General features: G+C 50.2%; 1 protein-coding gene across 2 annotated transcripts in view; it reads right to left on the bottom strand.

Moving 5' to 3' along the window:
- Positions 1 to 227: 227 nt before the first annotated feature.
- Positions 228 to 19,412, bottom strand: part of TDG (thymine DNA glycosylase) — an 81,177-nt gene continuing 61,992 nt past the window's right edge. For both annotated transcript variants that reach the window (XM_075344726.1, XM_075344725.1), the window contains exon 10: positions 228 to 3,901. In XM_075344726.1, the coding sequence (XP_075200841.1) occupies positions 3,777 to 3,901 (125 nt within the window). In that variant the 3' untranslated portion in view covers positions 228 to 3,776. The remainder of the gene's footprint in view (positions 3,902 to 19,412) is intronic.

Here is a 19,412-nt window from a genome sequence, read left to right as displayed (position 1 = left end):
CATTGGGCTACAGATTTTTTTTCCCCCTCACTACTGACTAATGTTAAAATGATGAACTGTTGGTTTCATAGTCGCTGTGCTTGTCTCAGACCGGTACTGGCTTTTGTGAATAGTGTGATAGGCTAAAAAGAAGCAACACTCAATACACATTCTTAGTTGTAGCATATGTAAAAAGAAATGAAGAAGTAAATGTATTCAACTAGATTAAAAGACAATGACCACACAACTTAGGTTTTCCAATTTTTCTATTTAATTCAAGTAAATAAAAGCATGTAGCATGTAGGCTGAGGCCTTTCATCTTCAGTCTGCTAGTTTATGCTCAATTCTTTTCTTGAATACACATCACAAATATATATAGATATATAAAAAAAAATGACCCGGATAGTAATAATCTGTCTACATCATATTATATAGCGTTGTAACAAGAAAACTGCCAGTTACAAGGAAAAAACACAATCTGACATACTGATATCGTACTGCTGTTACACACTTGTGCAACAAGAGCTCAAACATAGCACCAAGATTACTTACAATGGAATGACCCATGTTAGACATGTTCACAGAGTTGAAAGGGATATTGCATTTGTAGAAAATTAAATATTTTAAAAATAATTCTAATGTATATTCTGTATCAATTTCTCATTGATTTCAAACTGTCTGATGGCCGTCGCTGATTAGGAAGCTTCACCAATTACTTTCCGCAGATAGAAATCTGTCTCGATCACATGATGATCACACAGCGGTATACTTTGTTTTAAGACCATACTTAAAGAGGTGGTTCACTACTCTGCAATACTGGCAACGTCCCTGTAAAACCGATACGGAAGGCTTTTTCTAAATACCTTGTTCAGTCAATTCTGCCTCTGAGCAGTGCCTATTGTGGTCCGATCATCCCCATGAAGTGACCTCACAGGCTCTAAGGTCCAGTGATGTCACGTCAACTTCCAGTTGACCAGCCACCACCGAGGCCGGCCCCAGTCTTCACCGCTCATCATTCACTGCTCATCACAGCCCAGCTTCACAGCACAGCATGTCGCGCACGCTCCTTCACTGCAGAGCGATGCAAGCAGGAGCGATGCTGGGCTGTGATGAGAGGTGAAACTCTGCCCACAGCCCAGTCAGTCAGGGAGACTGGGGCTGGCCGCGGTGATATCAGGTCAACTGGAAGTTGATGTGACATCACCAGATCTCAGAGGTCACGTGATGGGGATGATCGGACTGCAATAGAATTGCTCAGAGGCAGAATTGGCTAAACAAGGTATTTAGAAAAAGCCTTCCCTATCAGTTTTAAAGAAATGTGGCCACTATTGCGGATTAGTGAACCACCTCTTTAAGAAACCAATAAAATCGATCTCATGGTCTGGACAGATTTCATATTCATTGGAGATAATCAATGAAAATTCCTTTTTAATGATTACATGTCCAGATCTTCAAAATAATAAGAAACTAATACAGAACGTATATTAGAATTTTAGATTAAAAATACTCTTAAATCCATAGACATCAGCACTAAAAGGGATTCTCTGGTGAAAACAAGTTATCACGTATTCACAGGATCGGTTATAACTTATTGACCAGTTAGTGTCTGATCGGCAGAACAGGGACCTTTTATTCCTATTAGAATGGATCAACAGTAAACCATGCCTGAAGTGTTGCTACATTCACGCTTATCGGGCTGCCAAAAAAAAGATGAGCGCAGTGCCATGCGGAGTGAACGTAGCAGCGGTCAAGTATGTACACTACTTCCAATAGGGTATAAGCGCACTGTTCTGCCGATTGTTTGGGGTCCCAGCAATCAATAAGTTATCAGCTATCCAATGGATAGCTGATAACTTCTTAAAACTACTACGCTATGTTCACATGTAGTGTTTGTGTTTTTCTGCAAAAAAAAACAAACAAAAAAAACTTGTGCTTTACAGTACCAATAAAAGCTATGAGATTTCAGAAATCTCATGCACACGCAGCTTTTTTTTTTTCAGGAGCACGGTATCATTATGAGATAATCTGCAATATGTCAATTCTTTCACCCATAGAAAGCAATGACAAATTGCAAGAACCCTGCAATAAATGTACATTTGTGCTGCGTGTATGCAGTGTTTTTGGTGATTAAAACGAACATACTGTGCTCACATCACTAATGTAGTTTATTTAAAATAAAAAAGGAGCAAAGCACAGCTATTTGTTACTTTTTATATGCAGCGTTTTAACTGCCAAGAGTGAGGCCATGTGCACAGGTTGTGTAATTGCATGCAGTTACGCTGTGATCTGCACCGCAGCGTAACTGCATGCGTCCTGCATCCCCTGCACAATCTTTGGAGATTGTGCACGAGCCGTGCGCACGTGGCGTATTAGAGCGCAGCGCTTCGGCTGCTGCCCGACACGCGCGTTCTAAGAAGTGACATGTCACCTCTTTCGTGTGCTCTGCCTGCAGGTCCCGCTCTGTCTATGGGAGGGGCTGCACTCAGAGCGTATGAAATTGGCTTTTTTTTTTTTCCCATTACGGACTCTTTCTGCAGCGATTTGAAGTGCACGTGTGCTGTTCAAATCGCTGCAGAAAATTCTGCAGGGACAGTACGCAACGTGCGCACATAGCCTGAAGGTTTTGGCTGCAGAAAAAACAGCAAAAATGCCATGTGTAAACATACCCTTACAGTTACAATGTTGTTTTGTAATCATGAAATGTAATAAATAGGAATATAGAAACATTCCTATAGCTCAATCGTGGTATGGAAATCCTGCTAATCAATTATTCCTAAAAATGTTAACCTAAATGCCAGGGTTAGCACTTTTGTATCACGTGAACATTTTTTCTTTCTAACATTCAGTACGTATGCCATACTATAGCTAGACTCCACACTGCAGGCTACCACCCTGTAGTGACGAAGCAGCTATATGAATTACCGTAATTCCTTTCAGCTGTATTTTCCTGCCGTGTGCTGCAACCACGTAAGAGAATATGTATCTAAAAAAGTTGTGACCTCACATTTACAGAAGAACGAAATGGTTACAAAAACTGGAATTTGTGACATCATTCGAAACAGATCTAAAGATTGGCGAATCATTCACACTGCAGTCGCATACAGCCACAATAAATAATTCAATCCTTGCCACTGGATTTCATTATGTCCATTCTTCAAGTATAGAAACATTGTAAGATAATAAATAAAACGTTGTCGTGATCGTGCGATTTTAGCCATGGAGCAATTTCGGTTATTTTATATCAAAGTATGAGTTAAAAATGTAGCCGAACTGATGTCCGGTTACTATACAGTACACATACCTCTGATAAAATATCATACAAAAAAAACAACACATACCTGGCACATGCCTCGCTGGGCACACCTCATTACCAGTGGGCCAAGCAGAAAGCAATCATCTTCATCATTTTTAAAAAATAAAGTATGTCTAACATTTACAGAACTGCCTTTCAACACAAATTGATATAAAAAGGCAGAACAGATAACACTTCCCCCCCCAGAATAAAACAACGCGCTGCAGTTTGTGACTAACTGCAATAAACATCAAACATGACATAAAAAAAGAAAAGAAAATGGCCAAAATGAAAACGTCTACACACTAAGTGGTTTAGAAAAAGGTCAAATTTTTCAATAGGACTACCTACTTTAAAAAGGTCATAGCTACTATTAATGCTTACACTAGGATAAGATCAGAGGTAAAATGAGAACAAAAAGGCATCAGTTCTTCAACTGAGGTTCAGGTCCTTGTCCTGCAATAAAACTGCAGTATGCTTGCATAGCTTGGAATGCCGGGGGTCCTCAAACGCTGCCGCTTTCTTCCTGCTGGTCTTCACTATGATTATATGTAGACATCTGCTCAACGAAGGGCTGAGGCGTCCACTGTCCATTCTGAGAAGGTTCAGCTGACTCCGAATTACAGGGTGCTATATATATGAACCGAAAATATAGAACAAAAAACAACATTATATAAATCACATCATTTGGGTTTACGATTATCTTGCCGTGTAGACCGGCTCATGATCACCCAATGATCAAGCAAAATACTCATTCACTGGGTGAAATGATCTTTAGTGCAGCATAAAAGATAATTGGTCATTGTGGTGCACTGTCCTGTGTAAGCAGGACTCGCACTGCAGAGAACAATGGCAGCCTATGAGCGATGAGCGATCTAATATAGCCATTCTAATGACCATCGATCGGTAAAAGTTCACCGATCTGTGGTTGTATCATGCCGCCGGTTCATTTCTGTAAACTAGTGGTTCCCAAAGTCCAGTCCTCTTGGCTGCTAACAGGTCATGTTTCTCTATCGTTTCATTGGCGGACACAGGACCATGGGTTATGCTGCTGTCATTAGGAGGCTGACACTAAGTAAACATAAAAAAAGTTAGCTCCTCCCTAGCAGTATACACCCCGAGCCGGAGGCGGGCTCAGATCAGTTTTTAGCTTAGTGTCGTAGGAGGCTGATGTGGGCCGTCTCGGCCCCCCTCAGCCATGTATGTTTTTGCGCTTTTTTCTTTTATTTCGGCGCCGCTCATCACTCTCATACCTGTCGTCTTTGTCTCTGCAGGTATTCGCTTCACTCATCCTCCGCAGCCCTGTGGGTACCACTCCCCAGGGTCGCAGGGGCTTGAGACTTCGGGCCCTCTCCCCCGTCCGTCCCCGTGGTACCACTCCCGGGGGTGCGCGTGTGGGCAGGTTGTTTTGTGGGCACCCCTGATTCGCCCTGCGGTATCACCCCAAAGGGCGTACAGGGGAGTACAGCAGGGATGGAACCTCCGCAGCGTGTGTAATAGCTGGGGCCCTGTCACGCTGCCTTCTCCTGAAAGGGGGCTGCTACCCCCATCATGATGTCCACTACCCTGCCTCAGCACGCTCTCCCCCGGAGCCTTCCTGGACGAGCAGCGCTGTACACAGGCAGGGCCAGGGAGCCCTGCCTGCACCGCATCCATCGCTGGGCCGGCGCCGCCGATTGCAGGTAGGACCGACCTTTCCTGCACTTTCCCCCGGCCCTCTCCATAAATGTAGTCCCCGGTCTCGGCCTAGTCGCTCCTGCGTCCTAGCCACGCCCCCGCTGCAGCGCTATTGGCCGCCGGTCGTCTCCCTCTGTATCCTCCCACTGCTCTGCCTCCTGGCTGATGGTGGGGGCTGTGAATCCTCCGGTTTTTCGCGCCGGAATCCTGCTCCTCCCCCCAGCCTCCTCCAGCGTCCCCTCGCCATTTTAGCCTGCCTCTGGTCCCCTGAGGCTGCAGCGCGCCGGCGTTCTGACTCTTCTGGCCAGCTCTCCTGGACTTCCCCTTCTGGACTGGTGGGCAGCACGCAGGACCTGGGTAAGCTCTGCTCCTAAGGAGTAGCCCTCACTAGGCAGCATTCTCTGAGTTTAGGGACGAGTTAACCCTCTCCTGTCTCCTTCCTAGCAGCCACCAGGGAGAGTACCTGTTTTCACCATGCCTAAGGCTAAGCCCACCCAATCCAAGCAGGCCCCCTTTGCACTATTTTTTGCATGCTCCTCCTGCAAGTCCAAGTTTTCCCAGGCTCAGGACGCCCCACATTGCTCCGTCTGTTCTACAGACGCGCAGCCTCCGCAGGACTCCGCGGCCGACGCTTCTGATATCGCAGACGCCACAGCGCCATATGCTGCAGGGCCCTGCGTCCCGCCCCCCCCCGACTGGCTAGCGTCCCTGTCCCAGTCCGTAGATTCCCTCTCTGAGGCTTCTCGGACCATCGCGCAAGCTCTGCGCCTGCTGCCGTCGCTCGCCCAGATTCCCGCAGACCCGGCGCAATCGCCTCCGGAGCAGGTGAGCCCCGTTGCAGGGTCCTCCTCTGCTGCTCAAAAACGGACCCGCCAGGTCTCGTCCTCAGACTCTTCCCAGGTTTCACCTTCATCCCCCGGTCCAGACCGTCAGTCCTCCAGGGAGGTTTCTGACTGCTCCGATGATGATTCCGATGCGGCACCCCTGCAGGACTCAGAGCAGGCGGCTGATATTCGGCGCATGGTGAATAGCCTGATAGAAGCAGTGAACCAGACCTTGAAGGTACAGGTGGACCCCGTCTCCTCCCAGAGCACCCAGGTCTCGTTTAAGCGGGTGAAGCGGGCCCAGAACACATTCAGCGGACATCCAGAATTCGCTGAGTTACTGCGCAGCCACAGGCAACAGCCGGACAGGGTATTTACCAGCGGTAAGTCCATCGATTTGCATTATCCTTTTCCTGAGGGTCTTCGAAAGGATTGGGCAGGCTCCCCTGTGGTTGACCCCCCAATCTCCCGCCTGTCTTCTCACACAGTCCTTCCACTCACTAACGGTACGTCTCTCAAGGACCCTACGGACCGTACTATTGACAGGTTAGCCCGTTCCGCCTTCGAGGCAGCGGGCACATCCCTCTCTCCGGCCTTTGCCTCGGTTTGGGTTGCGAAGGCCCTGATGTCCTGGGCGGACACGCTACGCTGCGGTCTCCGCGCCATTCCTGCCAATCCGGACCTGGTTCCCATTGCCTCGCAGATTTCTCTCGCGGGTGAGTACTTGCTCAATGCAGCCCTGGCGTCTGCAAGTTGCGCGACCCAGGCCGCCAGCAACAATGTGGCCATCCGTCGAGCCCTTTGGCTCCGGTCCTGGAACGCGGATGCGGCCTCTAAGAAGTCACTAACTTCCCTGCCCTTCCTAGGGGAGAGTCTCTTCGGAGATAGGCTGGACCAGTTGATCTCCGATGCTACGGGAGGAAAGAGTACATCTCTTCCCCCAATTGCGCCCCAAGCGCTTCCAGAATCGGCGCCCCACCGCTCGTTTCCGGCCCTTTCGCAGCTTCAACTCCAATCCCCAGCCGCGGAAAAGCCGCTCTCCTCCGAGAGACAGGAAGACCCCGTCATTCAAGACCAATCCCGCCTGGCGTTCACGCCCCCGCCAGTCCACGAGATCCTCTTCTGGTTACCGCCGACGTTCCTCCAAGTGACTCGCGGTCGGCGCGCAACAGCGCCAGACTTGTGGGAGGGCGTCTGCCTCGTTTTCAGCATGTGTGGATCCCCCTGACCGCCGATGCCTGGGTCAGAGAGATCATCACATCAGGCTACAAAATAGAATTCGAAGCAAAGCCACCGAGACGTTTTTTCCTATCTCGCCCTCCCGAGTCTCCCGCGCGGGCTCGCGCGTTCTTTCACTCCATAGACTCCCTCCTCCGAGCCGGAGTCGTGGTACCAGTCCCTCCCGCAGAGCGTTTCAAGGGGTTCTATTCCAACCTTTTCGTGGTCCCCAAAAAGGACAGCTCTGTCCGTCCCGTCCTCGACCTAAAGCTTCTAAACAGGTCGGTGAGGCCTCGGCCGTTTCGCATGGAGTCACTCCGGTCCGTCATCGCGTCCATGGAGGTAGGCGAATTCCTGGCATCGCTGGATATTCAAGACGCCTATCTTCACGTCCCGATAGCCACCTCTCACCAACAGTTCCTCCGCTTTGCGATAGCGGAAGATCACTTCCAGTTCACGGCTCTTCCCTTCGGCCTCGCATCCGCACCCAGGGTCTTTACGAAGATCATGGCTGCTGCCATGTCCGTTCTGCATTCCAGGGGTGTCATGGTCATCCCGTACTTGGACGATATGTTGATAAAGGGCTCTTCCTTCGAGGACTGTCGTCTTGGGGTTCAGGTCACGATCGACACCCTTTCACGGTTAGGGTGGCTGATAAATCGGAAGAAGTCCTCTCTGACCCCGGCCCGTCGGATCACCTTTTTAGGCATGGTATTCGATACCATCCAAGGGGGAGTTTTCCTCACACAGGAGAAGATGTCCTCCCTTCAACGAGGCCTCCGCGCTCTCCGGCGTCAGCGCCAAGTTTCCATCAGGTTCGGCATGCGAGTCCTCGGTCGTATGGTGGCGGCGATGGAAGCGGTACCCTTTGCACAGTTCCATCTCCGGCCCCTCCAGCTGGCCTTGCTGAAGAAGTGGGACAGATCTCCCTTTTCTCTGGACCGCAGGTTTCATCTTTCGCCGGAGACCCGCCACTCCCTCCGTTGGTGGCTCAATCAACGCAACCTCGCATCAGGAAGGTCTTTCCTCCCGCTCCACTGGAAGATAGTGACCACCGACGCCAGTCTCCAGGGCTGGGGAGCAGTGTTTCGGCATCACACAGCGCAGGGCCGATGGTCACCGAGGGAGAGTTGTCTCCAGATCAACATTTTGGAGATAAGAGCCATCCGGCTAGCCTTGCAGCAGTTTCGGCACCTAGTACAGGGTTGCCCGGTCAGGATCCAGTCGGACAATGCGACGGCGGTGGCGTACATCAACCACCAAGGCGGCACAAGAAGTGTCGGGGCGATGCGAGAAGTCAAGAAGATTTTGCACTGGGCCGAGTGTCATCACTCCCTGATCTCAGCGGTACACATCCCAGGCGTGGACAATTGGGCGGCGGACTTCCTCAGCAGGGAAGGTCTCGCCTCCGGAGAATGGTCCCTCAACCGGGAAGTCTTCAACCAGATCTGCGACAGATGGGGAGTTCCGGACGTGGACCTAATGGCCTCCCGGTTCAACCGTCAGGTTCCGCAATTTGTAGCGCGGTGCCGCGACCGCTTGGCTTTAGGAGTCGACGCCCTCACCCTGTCATGGAGCCAGTTCAGTCTCCCGTACATCTTCCCTCCGCTCCCTCTAATTCCGAGGGTCCTCAAGAAGATCAAGGCGGAAGGAATACCGGTCATCCTAGTGGCTCCGGACTGGCCCAGGCGAGCATGGTTCGCGGAACTAACTCAGCTCCTCGCAGACGTTCCGTGGCGCCTTCCAGACCGTCCAGATCTCCTGCAGCAGGGACCTCTTTTCCATCAGAACTCACAGGTCCTAAATTTGACGGCCTGGCCATTGAATCCTGGGTTCTAGCTAAGGCTGGTTTTTCCTCAAGAGTGATTCAGACAATGATTAGGGCCAGGAAGCCATCTTCATCAAAAATTTACTACCGCACGTGGAAGGTTTTCTTCAGGTGGTGTGAAGAGCATAATATTTCTTCTCCTCTCGCCTTCTCCCTTCCTTCCCTATTGGCATTCTTGCAGTCAGGCCTAGATGCGGGTCTCTCGCTCGCAACACTAAAGGGCCAGATATCGGCGTTATCAATCCTGTTTCAGAGGCCACTGGCCGCTCGTTCACAGGTTAAGACCTTCATCCAGGGAGTGGCCCACCTGGCACCGCCGTACCGTCGGCCTCTAGAGCCGTGGGACCTTAATCTAGTCCTAGGGTCACTTCAGGGCCCCCCATTCGAGCCCTTGCGAGAATCTTCCCTTTCTCACCTGTCTTGGAAGGTGGTGTTTCTCGTTGCCATCACTTCTATTCGCAGGACGTCAGAGCTGGCAGCTCTCTCTTGTCGTTCCCCCTTTTTGATTTTTCACCAGGACAAAGCGGTTCTCCGGCCAGATCCCGCTTTTCTTCCAAATGTGGTCTCCCCGTTCCATCTTAACGAAGAAATCGTTCTTCCGTCCTTCTGTCCTGGCCCCTCTCACAGCTTGGAGAGGTACTTGCACACCCTGGACCTAGTGCGTGCACTTAGAATTTATGTCTCCAGAACCGCGCCGTTCCGTAAGTCAGATGGTCCGTTTGTCCTTCCTTCTGGTCCCAAGAGGGGTGAATCGGCATCCAAGGCCACAATTGCCAGATGGATCCGTTCCGCCATATCAGAGGCCTATCGGATTCGGGACAAGTCTCCGCCGTGGGGGGTAAGGGCGCACTCTACCCGTGCAGTGGGAGCCTCTTGGGCGATTAGGCATCAGGCGTCGGCCGACCAGGTCTGCAAGGCCGCCACCTGGTCTAGCCTGCACACCTTTACTAGGTTCTACCAGGTTCACACCCAAGCATCGGCAGATGCTAGTTTTGGGAGAAAGGTCTTGCAGGCAGCAGTTGCACACCTGTAATAGGGTGGCAGCATTCAATTATAGTGCAAGCCCGCCGAGGGAGGTTGTTGTTTTCTTCCTATCTGCGGGTTTTCGGTATTCCCACCCAGGGACTGCTTTTGGACGTCCCATGGTCCTGTGTCCCCCAATAAAACGATAGAGAAAGTAGGATTTTTGTGTACTCACCGTAAAATCTCTTTCTCCGAGTCTTCATTGGGGGACACAGCACCCACCCTGCTTGGTTTTTTGGTTGTTCAATTGCATTTGCCTGCTATTTTTCATCGGTCTTATGTTCATAGACCTCTTGTTTGCACGGCTGCATTGTTTGTTACAACTTGTTTTTATGTATGGTGATTCTGGTACTCCTCCTACTGTTTGTGCACCAACTGATCTGAGCCCGCCTCCGGCTCGGGGTGTATACTGCTAGGGAGGAGCTAACTTTTTTTATGTTTACTTAGTGTCAGCCTCCTAGTGACAGCAGCATAACCCATGGTCCTGTGTCCCCCAATGAAGACTCAGAGAAAGAGATTTTACGGTGAGTACACAAAAATCCTACTTTTCAGGATTTCCTTAGTATTGCACTGGAGATGTCTTGATATGGATTCCATCACCTGTTAAATGCTAAGGAAATCTTGAAAACATGACTTGTGGGCCGAGAGGACTGGAGTTTGGGAACCACTGGTATAAATGGACCCTTAGGTAGTCCTCTGACCAACGGCTGTAAAGTAGTCTGCATAGAGCCTTACAACATAAATATTCATATCAATAAGTGAAAATGTGGCTACTGATTCTCAATCTGTTGTATCGCTATCCCAGTAATAAAAGTACTCAAGTAAATCAGGCCTTTAAATTGTACTTCAATTTGAGAAATAACTCATTTCATCTGCCTTATTATTGCTTACGGACATCAAATGGGCAGAGAAAAACTAAAAAAACCCCCTACATATGAATGGACTCCGCGTAACAACACAACCTCCCCTGCATTGGCTACTGCAGAGAAAATATGTAAGTCCCACAGCTTCCAGCTTTTAGTTCTGTTGAGTCGGTACAGAATGGACTGACTCAGACTCCTAAAATCTAATATAGAGAGCTGAGTATGTGTGTATGTCAGCTAAAGGAATCTGCACCATCGCATTTACAATCACAAAATTTTGCACAGACACCTCATGTGACTCAGGGAACGTCATAGACTATGTTCTGAGGGGAAATTTAACCTTGCACTTTACAATTATTTGCCAAAAAACCTGCATACATTAAAGTCAATGGAGCTGGGAGCTACAGGACATTCATAGGAGCTGTGATTGTAATGTCCTATAGCAACCAAAGGACATTGTTAGTATAAGAATCTTATGTGTGAGGTAATATGATATCGGTAGAAAGCCAGAAACAGAGACAGACAAGACAGAAAGCGCGAGGGAGACAGACAGAGAGGGACTTCGTATCCTAGGCAACTCTGGGTACAACAGCTAGTATATAATAAAGTGGGAACAGTAGTTTAATGCAGAATGTGCTGAATATTTTTGCAAAACAATTTGAGAAAGTTAAGAAATGTCCTAGAAATGTCTGTTTTATTCCTAATCAAGGTAGCCTTTTAGTGGAGCTGAATATGTGCTGCACTTTATGTACATGCCCAATAGTGAAGCTCCTCCTCTACAGATCTGAGTCCGGGGTCAGAGTAAGACTAGGTTCACACAGTGCATCTTTTGGTGTATTTTTGATGTCACAGAGCTGCACCTAAATGCATGCATTTCCTTCTCCCAGCAAAGTCTATAGGGTACTTTACACGCTGCGATCTCGCTAGCGAGATCGCTAGCGAGCGAACCCGCCCTCGTCGGTTGTGCGACACGGGCAAATCGCTGCCCGTGGCGCACAACCTCGCTTATACCCGTCACACGGATTTACCTGCCCTGCGACGTCGCTCTGGCCGGCGAACCGCCTCCTTTCTAAGGGAGCGGTTCGTGTGCGTCACAGCGACGTCACACGGCAGGCGTCCAATAGAAGCGGAGGGGCGGAGATGAGCGGAATGTAACATCCCGCCCACCTCCTTCCTTCCGCATTGCCGGTGGACGCAGGTAAAGAGATGTTCGTTGTTCCTGTGGTGTCACACATAGCGATGTGTGTTGCCGCAGGAATGACGAACATCATCGTACCTGTGGCAGCAAGAATATTAACCCCTTAACGACCGCGGGCCGTAACATTACGTCCTAAATGACAATCTTACTGCCCGCGGTCCTCCGGCGGCAGCATGCCGCGATCGGCACACATCTCAGCTGATTTTCACAGCTGAGATGTGTGCCTGCTAGGCACGAGCAGAATCGTTATCTGCTCGTGCCGATTAACCCCTTATATGGCGCTGTCAATACATGACAGCGCCATTATAAGCGCGATTGCGGTAAGCATTTACTTACCGCCCGAAACCGGAAGTCACGTGACGCGATCACGTGACTCCCGATAGTTGTCATGGTAGCACAGGGTCATGTGATGACTCCTGTACTACACATGACTTGGTTTCACTTTCGCTGTGCCCGGGGCACAGCAAAAGAGAAAGACAGCGTATCTGCTGTTTACAGCCTTCCAGCTGTGATCAGCAGATACTGCAGAGCGATCGGAATGCTGATCGCAATAGCCCCCTAGGGGGACTAGTAAAATAAAAAAAAAAGTTAAAAAATAAGTTTTAAAAAATTAAAAAAAAACAAAAAAACCTAAAAGTTCAAATCACCCCCCATTCGCCCCATTGAAAATTAAAGGGTTAAAAAAATAAAAAATATACACACATTTGGTATCGCCGCGTTCAGAAACGCCCGATCTATCAAAATATAAAATCAATTAATCTGATCAGTAAACGGCGTAGCGGCAAAAAAATTCCAAACGCCAAAACGACGTTTTTTTGTCGCCACAACTTTTGCGCAAAATGCAATAAGAGGCGATCAAAACGTAGCATCTGCGCAAAAATGGTACCGTTAAAAACGTCAGCTCGAGACGCAAAAAATAAGCTGTCATTGAGCCTAAGATCCCGAAAAATGAGAACGCTACGGGTCACGGAATATGGCGTAAAACGTGCGCCACTTTTTTCGGACAAACTTCCGATTTTTTTTTAACCCCTTATATAAAAGTAAACCTATACATGTTTGGTGTCTACGAACTCGCACTGACCTGAGGCATCACACCCACACATCAGTTTTACCATATAGTGAACACAGTGAATAAAATATCTCAAAAACCATAGTGCTATCGCACTTTTTTTGCAATTTTTCAGCATTTGGAATTTTTTTGCCATTTTCTAGTACACAATATGGTAAAACTGATGGTTTCATTTAAAAGTACAGCTCGTTCCGCAAAAAATGAGCCCTCACATGACCATATTGACTGAAAAATAAAAAAGTTACGTCTCTCAAAAAAAGAATGGCGGAAAAAAAAAACGGAAAGCGAAAAATCGGCCGGTCGTGAAGGGGTTAAGGAAAGGAGCGACAGGTCAACGATCACCAATTTTGAACAATTTTTCGATCGTTGATAGTCGCTCCTTGCTGTCACACGCTGCAATGTCGCTACCGGATGTGCGTCACTAACGACGTGACCCCGACGATATATCGGTAGCGATGTCGCAGTGTGTAAAGCACACTTATGAGATTTATATTTTGCTGTCCACACTGGGCATCTTTTGTTGGCTGCATCTTTGCTGCGTTTTTGAAGATGCACCCAAGATGCAGCATGTTAATTATTTTTGCGTTTTTCCAGCCAATAGATTTGACTTTAAAAATGCATTGGGAAAAATGCAGTAAAAACGCGGCAAAAAAAGAGAATTTTGTTTACTTACCGTAAATTCTTTTTCTTATAGTTCCGACATGGGAGACCCAAACCATGGGTGTATAGCTTCTGCCTCCGGAGGACACACAAAGTACTACACTAAAAGTGTAGCTCCTCCCTCTGAGCATATACACTCCCCGGATGACATATCCAACCAGTTTAGTGCCAAAGCTGAAGGAGGACATCCACCCATAAGTAGAGATAGAGTAAAAGCCGGAATAACCGGAACTTCTGTCTACAACAACAGCCGGTGAAAACACACGGAACAAGAAAGCTGCCAACAGGCAACAGGGAGGGTGCTGGGTCTCCCATGTCGGAACTATAAGAAAAAGAATTTACGGTAAGTAAACAAAATTTTCTTTTTCTTTATCGTTCCTTATGGGAGACCCAAACCATGGGACGTCTCAAAGCAGTCCATGGGTGGGAAATAAACAGAAACTGAGAAGTAGGCGAAACCTAACTTCACAAATGGGCGACAGCCGTCCGAAGGATGCGTCTGCCCAAGCTCGCATCTGCCGAAGCATGAGCATGCACTTGGTAGTGCTTTGAAAGGGTGTGCAGACTAGACCAAGTGGCAGCCTGACAGACCTGCTGAGCCGTAGCCCAAGAGGCACCGACAGCTCTGGTCGAGTGCGCCTTAATCCCTGGCGGGGGAGGCATCTGAGAACATAGGTAGGCATCGGATATGGCCGACCTAATCCAATGAGCTAGGGTCGGTTTAGAAGCCGAGAGACCCTTGCGCTGACCTGTGGTCAGCACAAAAAGAGAGGTGCACCGCCTAAAAAAACAGCGGTGCGTGACACATAGATCCGGAGCGTCCGCACCAAATCTAAAGCATGCAACGCTTTCTCAAAGCGATGCACAGGGGCCGAACAAAGGGAAGACAATGAAATGTCCTGGTTAAGGTGGAACGGAGACACCACCTTAGGGAGAAGGCCCGGAGTTGGATGGAGAACCACCTTGTCTTGGTGAAAAAAACCAAAAAGGGTGACTCCGAAGAGAGCACAGTCAAATAAGAGACTCTCCTGAGAGAAATTATGGCCACCAGAAAAAACACTTTCTGTGAAAGACTAAACAACGAAACCTCCCTAAGAGGCTCAAAGGGGGGTTTCTGTAAGGCCATGAGGACCAAAGAAAGGTCTCAGGGATCCAGAGACCGCCGGTAAGGCGGAATGATGTGAGATGCGCCCTGCATGAAGGTGCGCACCTGGGCCAGTCGGGCGATACGCCGCTGACAGAGCCGAGACCTGTCCCTTGAGGGAATGAGGGACAGACCTAGCTGCAGGCCGGACTGTAGAAAGGACAGGATGGTCGGCAAGGAAAAAACGGCCAAGGAGCATGGCCGGAAGAACGACACCAGGACAGGAAAATTCTCCAAGTCCTGAGGTAAAACCTGGCCGAGGAAGACTTCCGAGCCTGAGTCATAGTGAAGATGACCTCGGAAGGAATGCCTGAAGCCGTAAGGATTCAGGGCTCAAGAGCCACGCCGTCAATCTGAGAGCCGCAGAATTGTTGTGGAAAACGGACCCTCTGAGAGAACGTCTGGCCGGTCCGGGAGATGCCACAGCACCTCTACGAACAGACGGAGCAGGTCTGGGAACCAAGCTCGCCTGGGCCTGGGGCGATGAGTACGACCTGACGGCCCTCCATTTTAATCTTGCGCAGGACTCTGGGCAAGAGAGCTAGAGGGGGAAACACGTAGGCCAGACGGAACTGGGACCAATCTGGAACCAGCGCGTCCGCTGCCAAGGCCTGAGGATCGTGGGAGCGAGCCACGTAAACCGGGACCTTGTTGTTGTGCCGGGATGCCATTAGATCCACTCCCGGAGTGCCCTGCCTGCTAAATTGACCGGAACACTGCCGGATGCAGGGTTCACTCGCCGCTGTCCACGGTTTGACGGCTGAGATAATCTGCCTCCCAGTTCTCTGCGCCTGGGATGTGGACTGCGGATATGGTGGACTTGGAGTCCTCCGTCCACTGAAGGATATGTTGAACTTCCAACATTGCTAGGCGGCTGCGAGTCCTAGGACTACAGCCCTGATTTCCAGCACATTGATCGAGAGGGCTGATTCGGACGGAGTCCAAGTGCCCTGTGCTCGGTGGTGGAGAAACACTGCTCCCCAGCCGGATAGACTGGCATCCGTGGTGAGAATCACCCATGACGGGGCCAGAAAGGAGCGTCCCTGGTACAGAGAGAGGGGCCGAAGCCACCACTTAAAGAGAGCTCCTGGTCTGTGGCGACAGAGCCACCAGCCTGTGCAAGGAAGAAGTCCCTTGTCCCAACAGCGGACAATGTCCAGCTGCAGGGGACGCAGATGGAACTGGCAAGGGGAACCGCTTCTATTGACGCCACCATCTGACCCAGCACCTGCATGAGGTGCCTGATGGAATGACGGCGGAGCCTCAGCAGAGAGCGAACCGCCAGATGAAGAGACTGCTGTTTGACTAAGGGCAGCTTCACAAGTGCCAGCAGAGTCTCGAATTGCATCCCTAGGTACGTAAGTTCCTGGGTCGGGGTCAGAGTGGACTTGCAAGCGTGGCGAGAGTGAGCGAGACACTCCGCTGACAGTCTGCACTGGATGAAGCCCTGACTAGAAGGGCGTCCAGGTAAGGAATCACTACCAACCCCTGGAGGAGCAGAACCGCAACTGGTGAATACACGAGGGGCCGTGGCTAACCCAAAGGGGAGAGCCACGAATTGGAAATGTTCCTCTCTGATTACAAAACGTAGCCAACGCTGGTGTGAAACTGCGAATGGCACATGCAGAGAGACATCTCTGATGTCGATGGATGCTAAGAAATCTCATTGGGTCATTGACTGATCGCAGAGATTCCATGCAAAATTGCCGCACCTGAACATGCTTGTTGAGAAGCTTGAGATCCAGGTCGGAAAGCACCGTCCTTTTCGGGGACTAGGAAGAGATTGGAGTAGAAATCTCAGAACCGTTCCCAGTCGGGAACTGGTACAATTACTCCATTGGCCTGCAAGAATGCCACGGCCTGTGCCACGCCGTCAAGAAGGCGGCGGCCTTGGAGCAGGGGGGAGTTGTCAGAAAAAAATCTGTTTGGCGGCTGAATAGAATTCTATTCTGTAGCCGTGGGAGATGGTAACCCACACCCACTGATCGAAGACGTGTTGAAACCACACGTCGCCCCAGAGGGAGAGCCTGCCACCGACCAAGGACGTTACTGGCGCGGCCAGATAATCAAGAGGAGGCTGCCTTGGTGGCAGCAGCTCCTGCCGACTTAGGACGCGGCTTCATGCACCAGTTGGTTTACGGACCTTGGCTGAGTTAGTGGACGAGGCCGAGGGCTTAGAGGACGACCAGTTAGAGGAAACGAAAGGAACGAAACCTCGACTGGTTCCTGACCTGGAAGGTTTCCTGGGTTGTGGCATGGAAGTACTCTTCCTGCCAAAAGCTTCCTTAATAATTTCATCCAGTTGTTCACCGAATAGACTGGTCCCAGCAAAAGGGAGTCCAGCAAGGAACTTCTTAAGAAGCATCTGCCTTCCACTCTCGAAGCCACAGGAACCTGCGGATAGCGAGGGAAGTAGCCGAGGCCACCGCAGTGCGGTGACAGTCTCCAGCTATAGGATGAAAAGACTGAAGCCTGGAAGTTAAGGCAACCAATTCGGGCATAAAGGCCCTGGTGAGGGAATGCATCTCCTCCCGAGAAGCAGAGATGGCTTTGAGAGCCCGCACTGCTGCAAAAGATGGGGAGAACGAGGCCCCTGCCGCCTCATATATAGATTTGGCCAGAAGGACAACCTGGCGGACAGTGGGATCCTCAGAGAGGTGCCATCAGCCACTGATACAACTGTCCGGGCTGAAAGTCTAGACACCGGACACTTGGTGAATGAGCCCACTCCTTGACCACCACTGGTGGAAGGGGGAAACAGTCATCAGAACCACGCTCTGGGAAGCGTCTGTTAGGACAGGCTCTGGGCTTGGTCACAGTGACCTGAATGCTGGAGTGGATAAGGAACACACTCCTTGTTCTCTTAGGCAAGGTATACTGATGCTTTTCTGCCAAAGAGGGGTGCTCCCCTGATACAGGCGGATTGAGGTCCAGTACAAATATAATGGACGCAATCAAATCATTAGCATCTGCGTCACTTTCGGACAGATCAATGGGGTACATGGAGAGCGTCCGAGCCCCCAGTAAGGCATCCTCCTTGTCCTGCGAGTCAGCTCGTGAACCAGAGCCGCGGGGCGAGGAGGGAAAGGGGACCCTGCGTCTCCATTTTAGGAGGACGGGCTCCCAGATGAAGAATCCTCTGTGAGCTTTGCTGAGCGAGCCGTAGCAGCAGAAGCGCCCTGAGAAGGGGGCTGATGCATGCTCAGCAGTGTCCGGGACAGCTGTCCCCTGGAGAGAGGGATTCTACCCCGGAGCCGGAGCAGCCGGAGGGACCACTGGGGATAAGCCTCCAGGCTGAGGCACCACTATGTCAGAGCAGGCATCACAATGTGGTTATGTGCTCGGTACAGGCAGTACGAGTCTACATGAGGTGCATAATAAAAAACAGCCTTGCAGCCCTGCACTGATATGAGACATGCTGCAGAAGTGGGGGCTCTGTCCAGAAAGACCCCCAGCAGAGTATATAAACAGAGTATATAAGCAGTAGCACAACCAGAGGTTGTGGCTTGCCAGACCGTTTAACATAACATCTCTGCTCCAGATTCCCCAGAAGTGGGGGCTTTTCGGAAAAAAAAAAAAACCCCAGCAGAGTATATAAACAGAGTGTATAAGCAGCTGCACAACCGGAGGTTGTGGCTTGCCAGACTGTTTAACATAGGGGCATCTCTGTGCCCTCCAGATCCCCCAGAACTGGGGGCTCTGTCCCAGGCCCCCATTTGTCACAATGTGTTTGCAGACATTGATCTCTGTGCCCTAGAACGCTGAGAAAATGGCGTCCACAGCGAGGAGAGGGGGCGGGGCCTACTCTGAGAGCAGGACGGAGGGCAAATGAGGCATACAGGGGAGGGAATCTTTCCTCAGTGAGGGTGTCCCTTCCCTGTGCTGAGCAGCCGCTGGGCGGAGCCACCCTGTCTCACTGCACTGACTGACATAGAATCGAAACTAGGCCTCAGGCGAAGCCGGGGCCTAGATTTAAACATGCGGCCAGCGTGCAGGCACCATCGGCGCGGTTCTCCAGTGAAAACTGGAGAACCGGCCGGAAATGTTAAAACATACATATAACACATTCTCCCCCACAAATAAAGTACAAGGGACCCCTAGAAAGACCACTTTCTTTGGTAATAACGTCTCAGTACTTAGCTTGAGACGCAGGTGCCAGGTCCCTGGGGGGTCATCGCTCCGTCCGGCAGGATCCTGAACAGGGCTGCGGATGGAGACCGGTCTCCTGCAAAGCAGTGAGAACCGTGATGGCTCCCACTTCAAACCAGAGCCCCAAGGGATGGCGAAGGAGCGCGGCATGTGAAGGCTCCAGCCCTGAAATCAACCTTAACAGCACCGCCGACACAGTGGGGTGAGAAGGGACATGCCGGGAGTCCAGATTGGACCCGCTTTTCTTCCAAATCTTTGAAATCAAAAATCAAAAATCAGAGGATGCATGTGTGTGTGTGACCTCCTGAACACAAAGCATTGAACTGGTTGGATATGTCATCCGGGGAGTGTATATGCTCGGAGGGAGGAGCTACACTTTTAGTGTAGTACTTTGTGTGTCCTCCGGAGGCAGAAGCTATACACCCATGGTTTGGGTCTCCCATAAGGAACGATAAAGAAACGCATCTTTGTAGCTACAAAAGATGCAC

The sequence above is a fragment of the Anomaloglossus baeobatrachus genome, chromosome 4, assembly GCF_048569485.1.
Source record: "Anomaloglossus baeobatrachus isolate aAnoBae1 chromosome 4, aAnoBae1.hap1, whole genome shotgun sequence".
In the NCBI taxonomy this organism is placed as follows: Eukaryota; Metazoa; Chordata; class Amphibia; order Anura; family Aromobatidae; genus Anomaloglossus; species Anomaloglossus baeobatrachus.
This window is presented reverse-complemented; position numbering and strand designations above follow the sequence as displayed.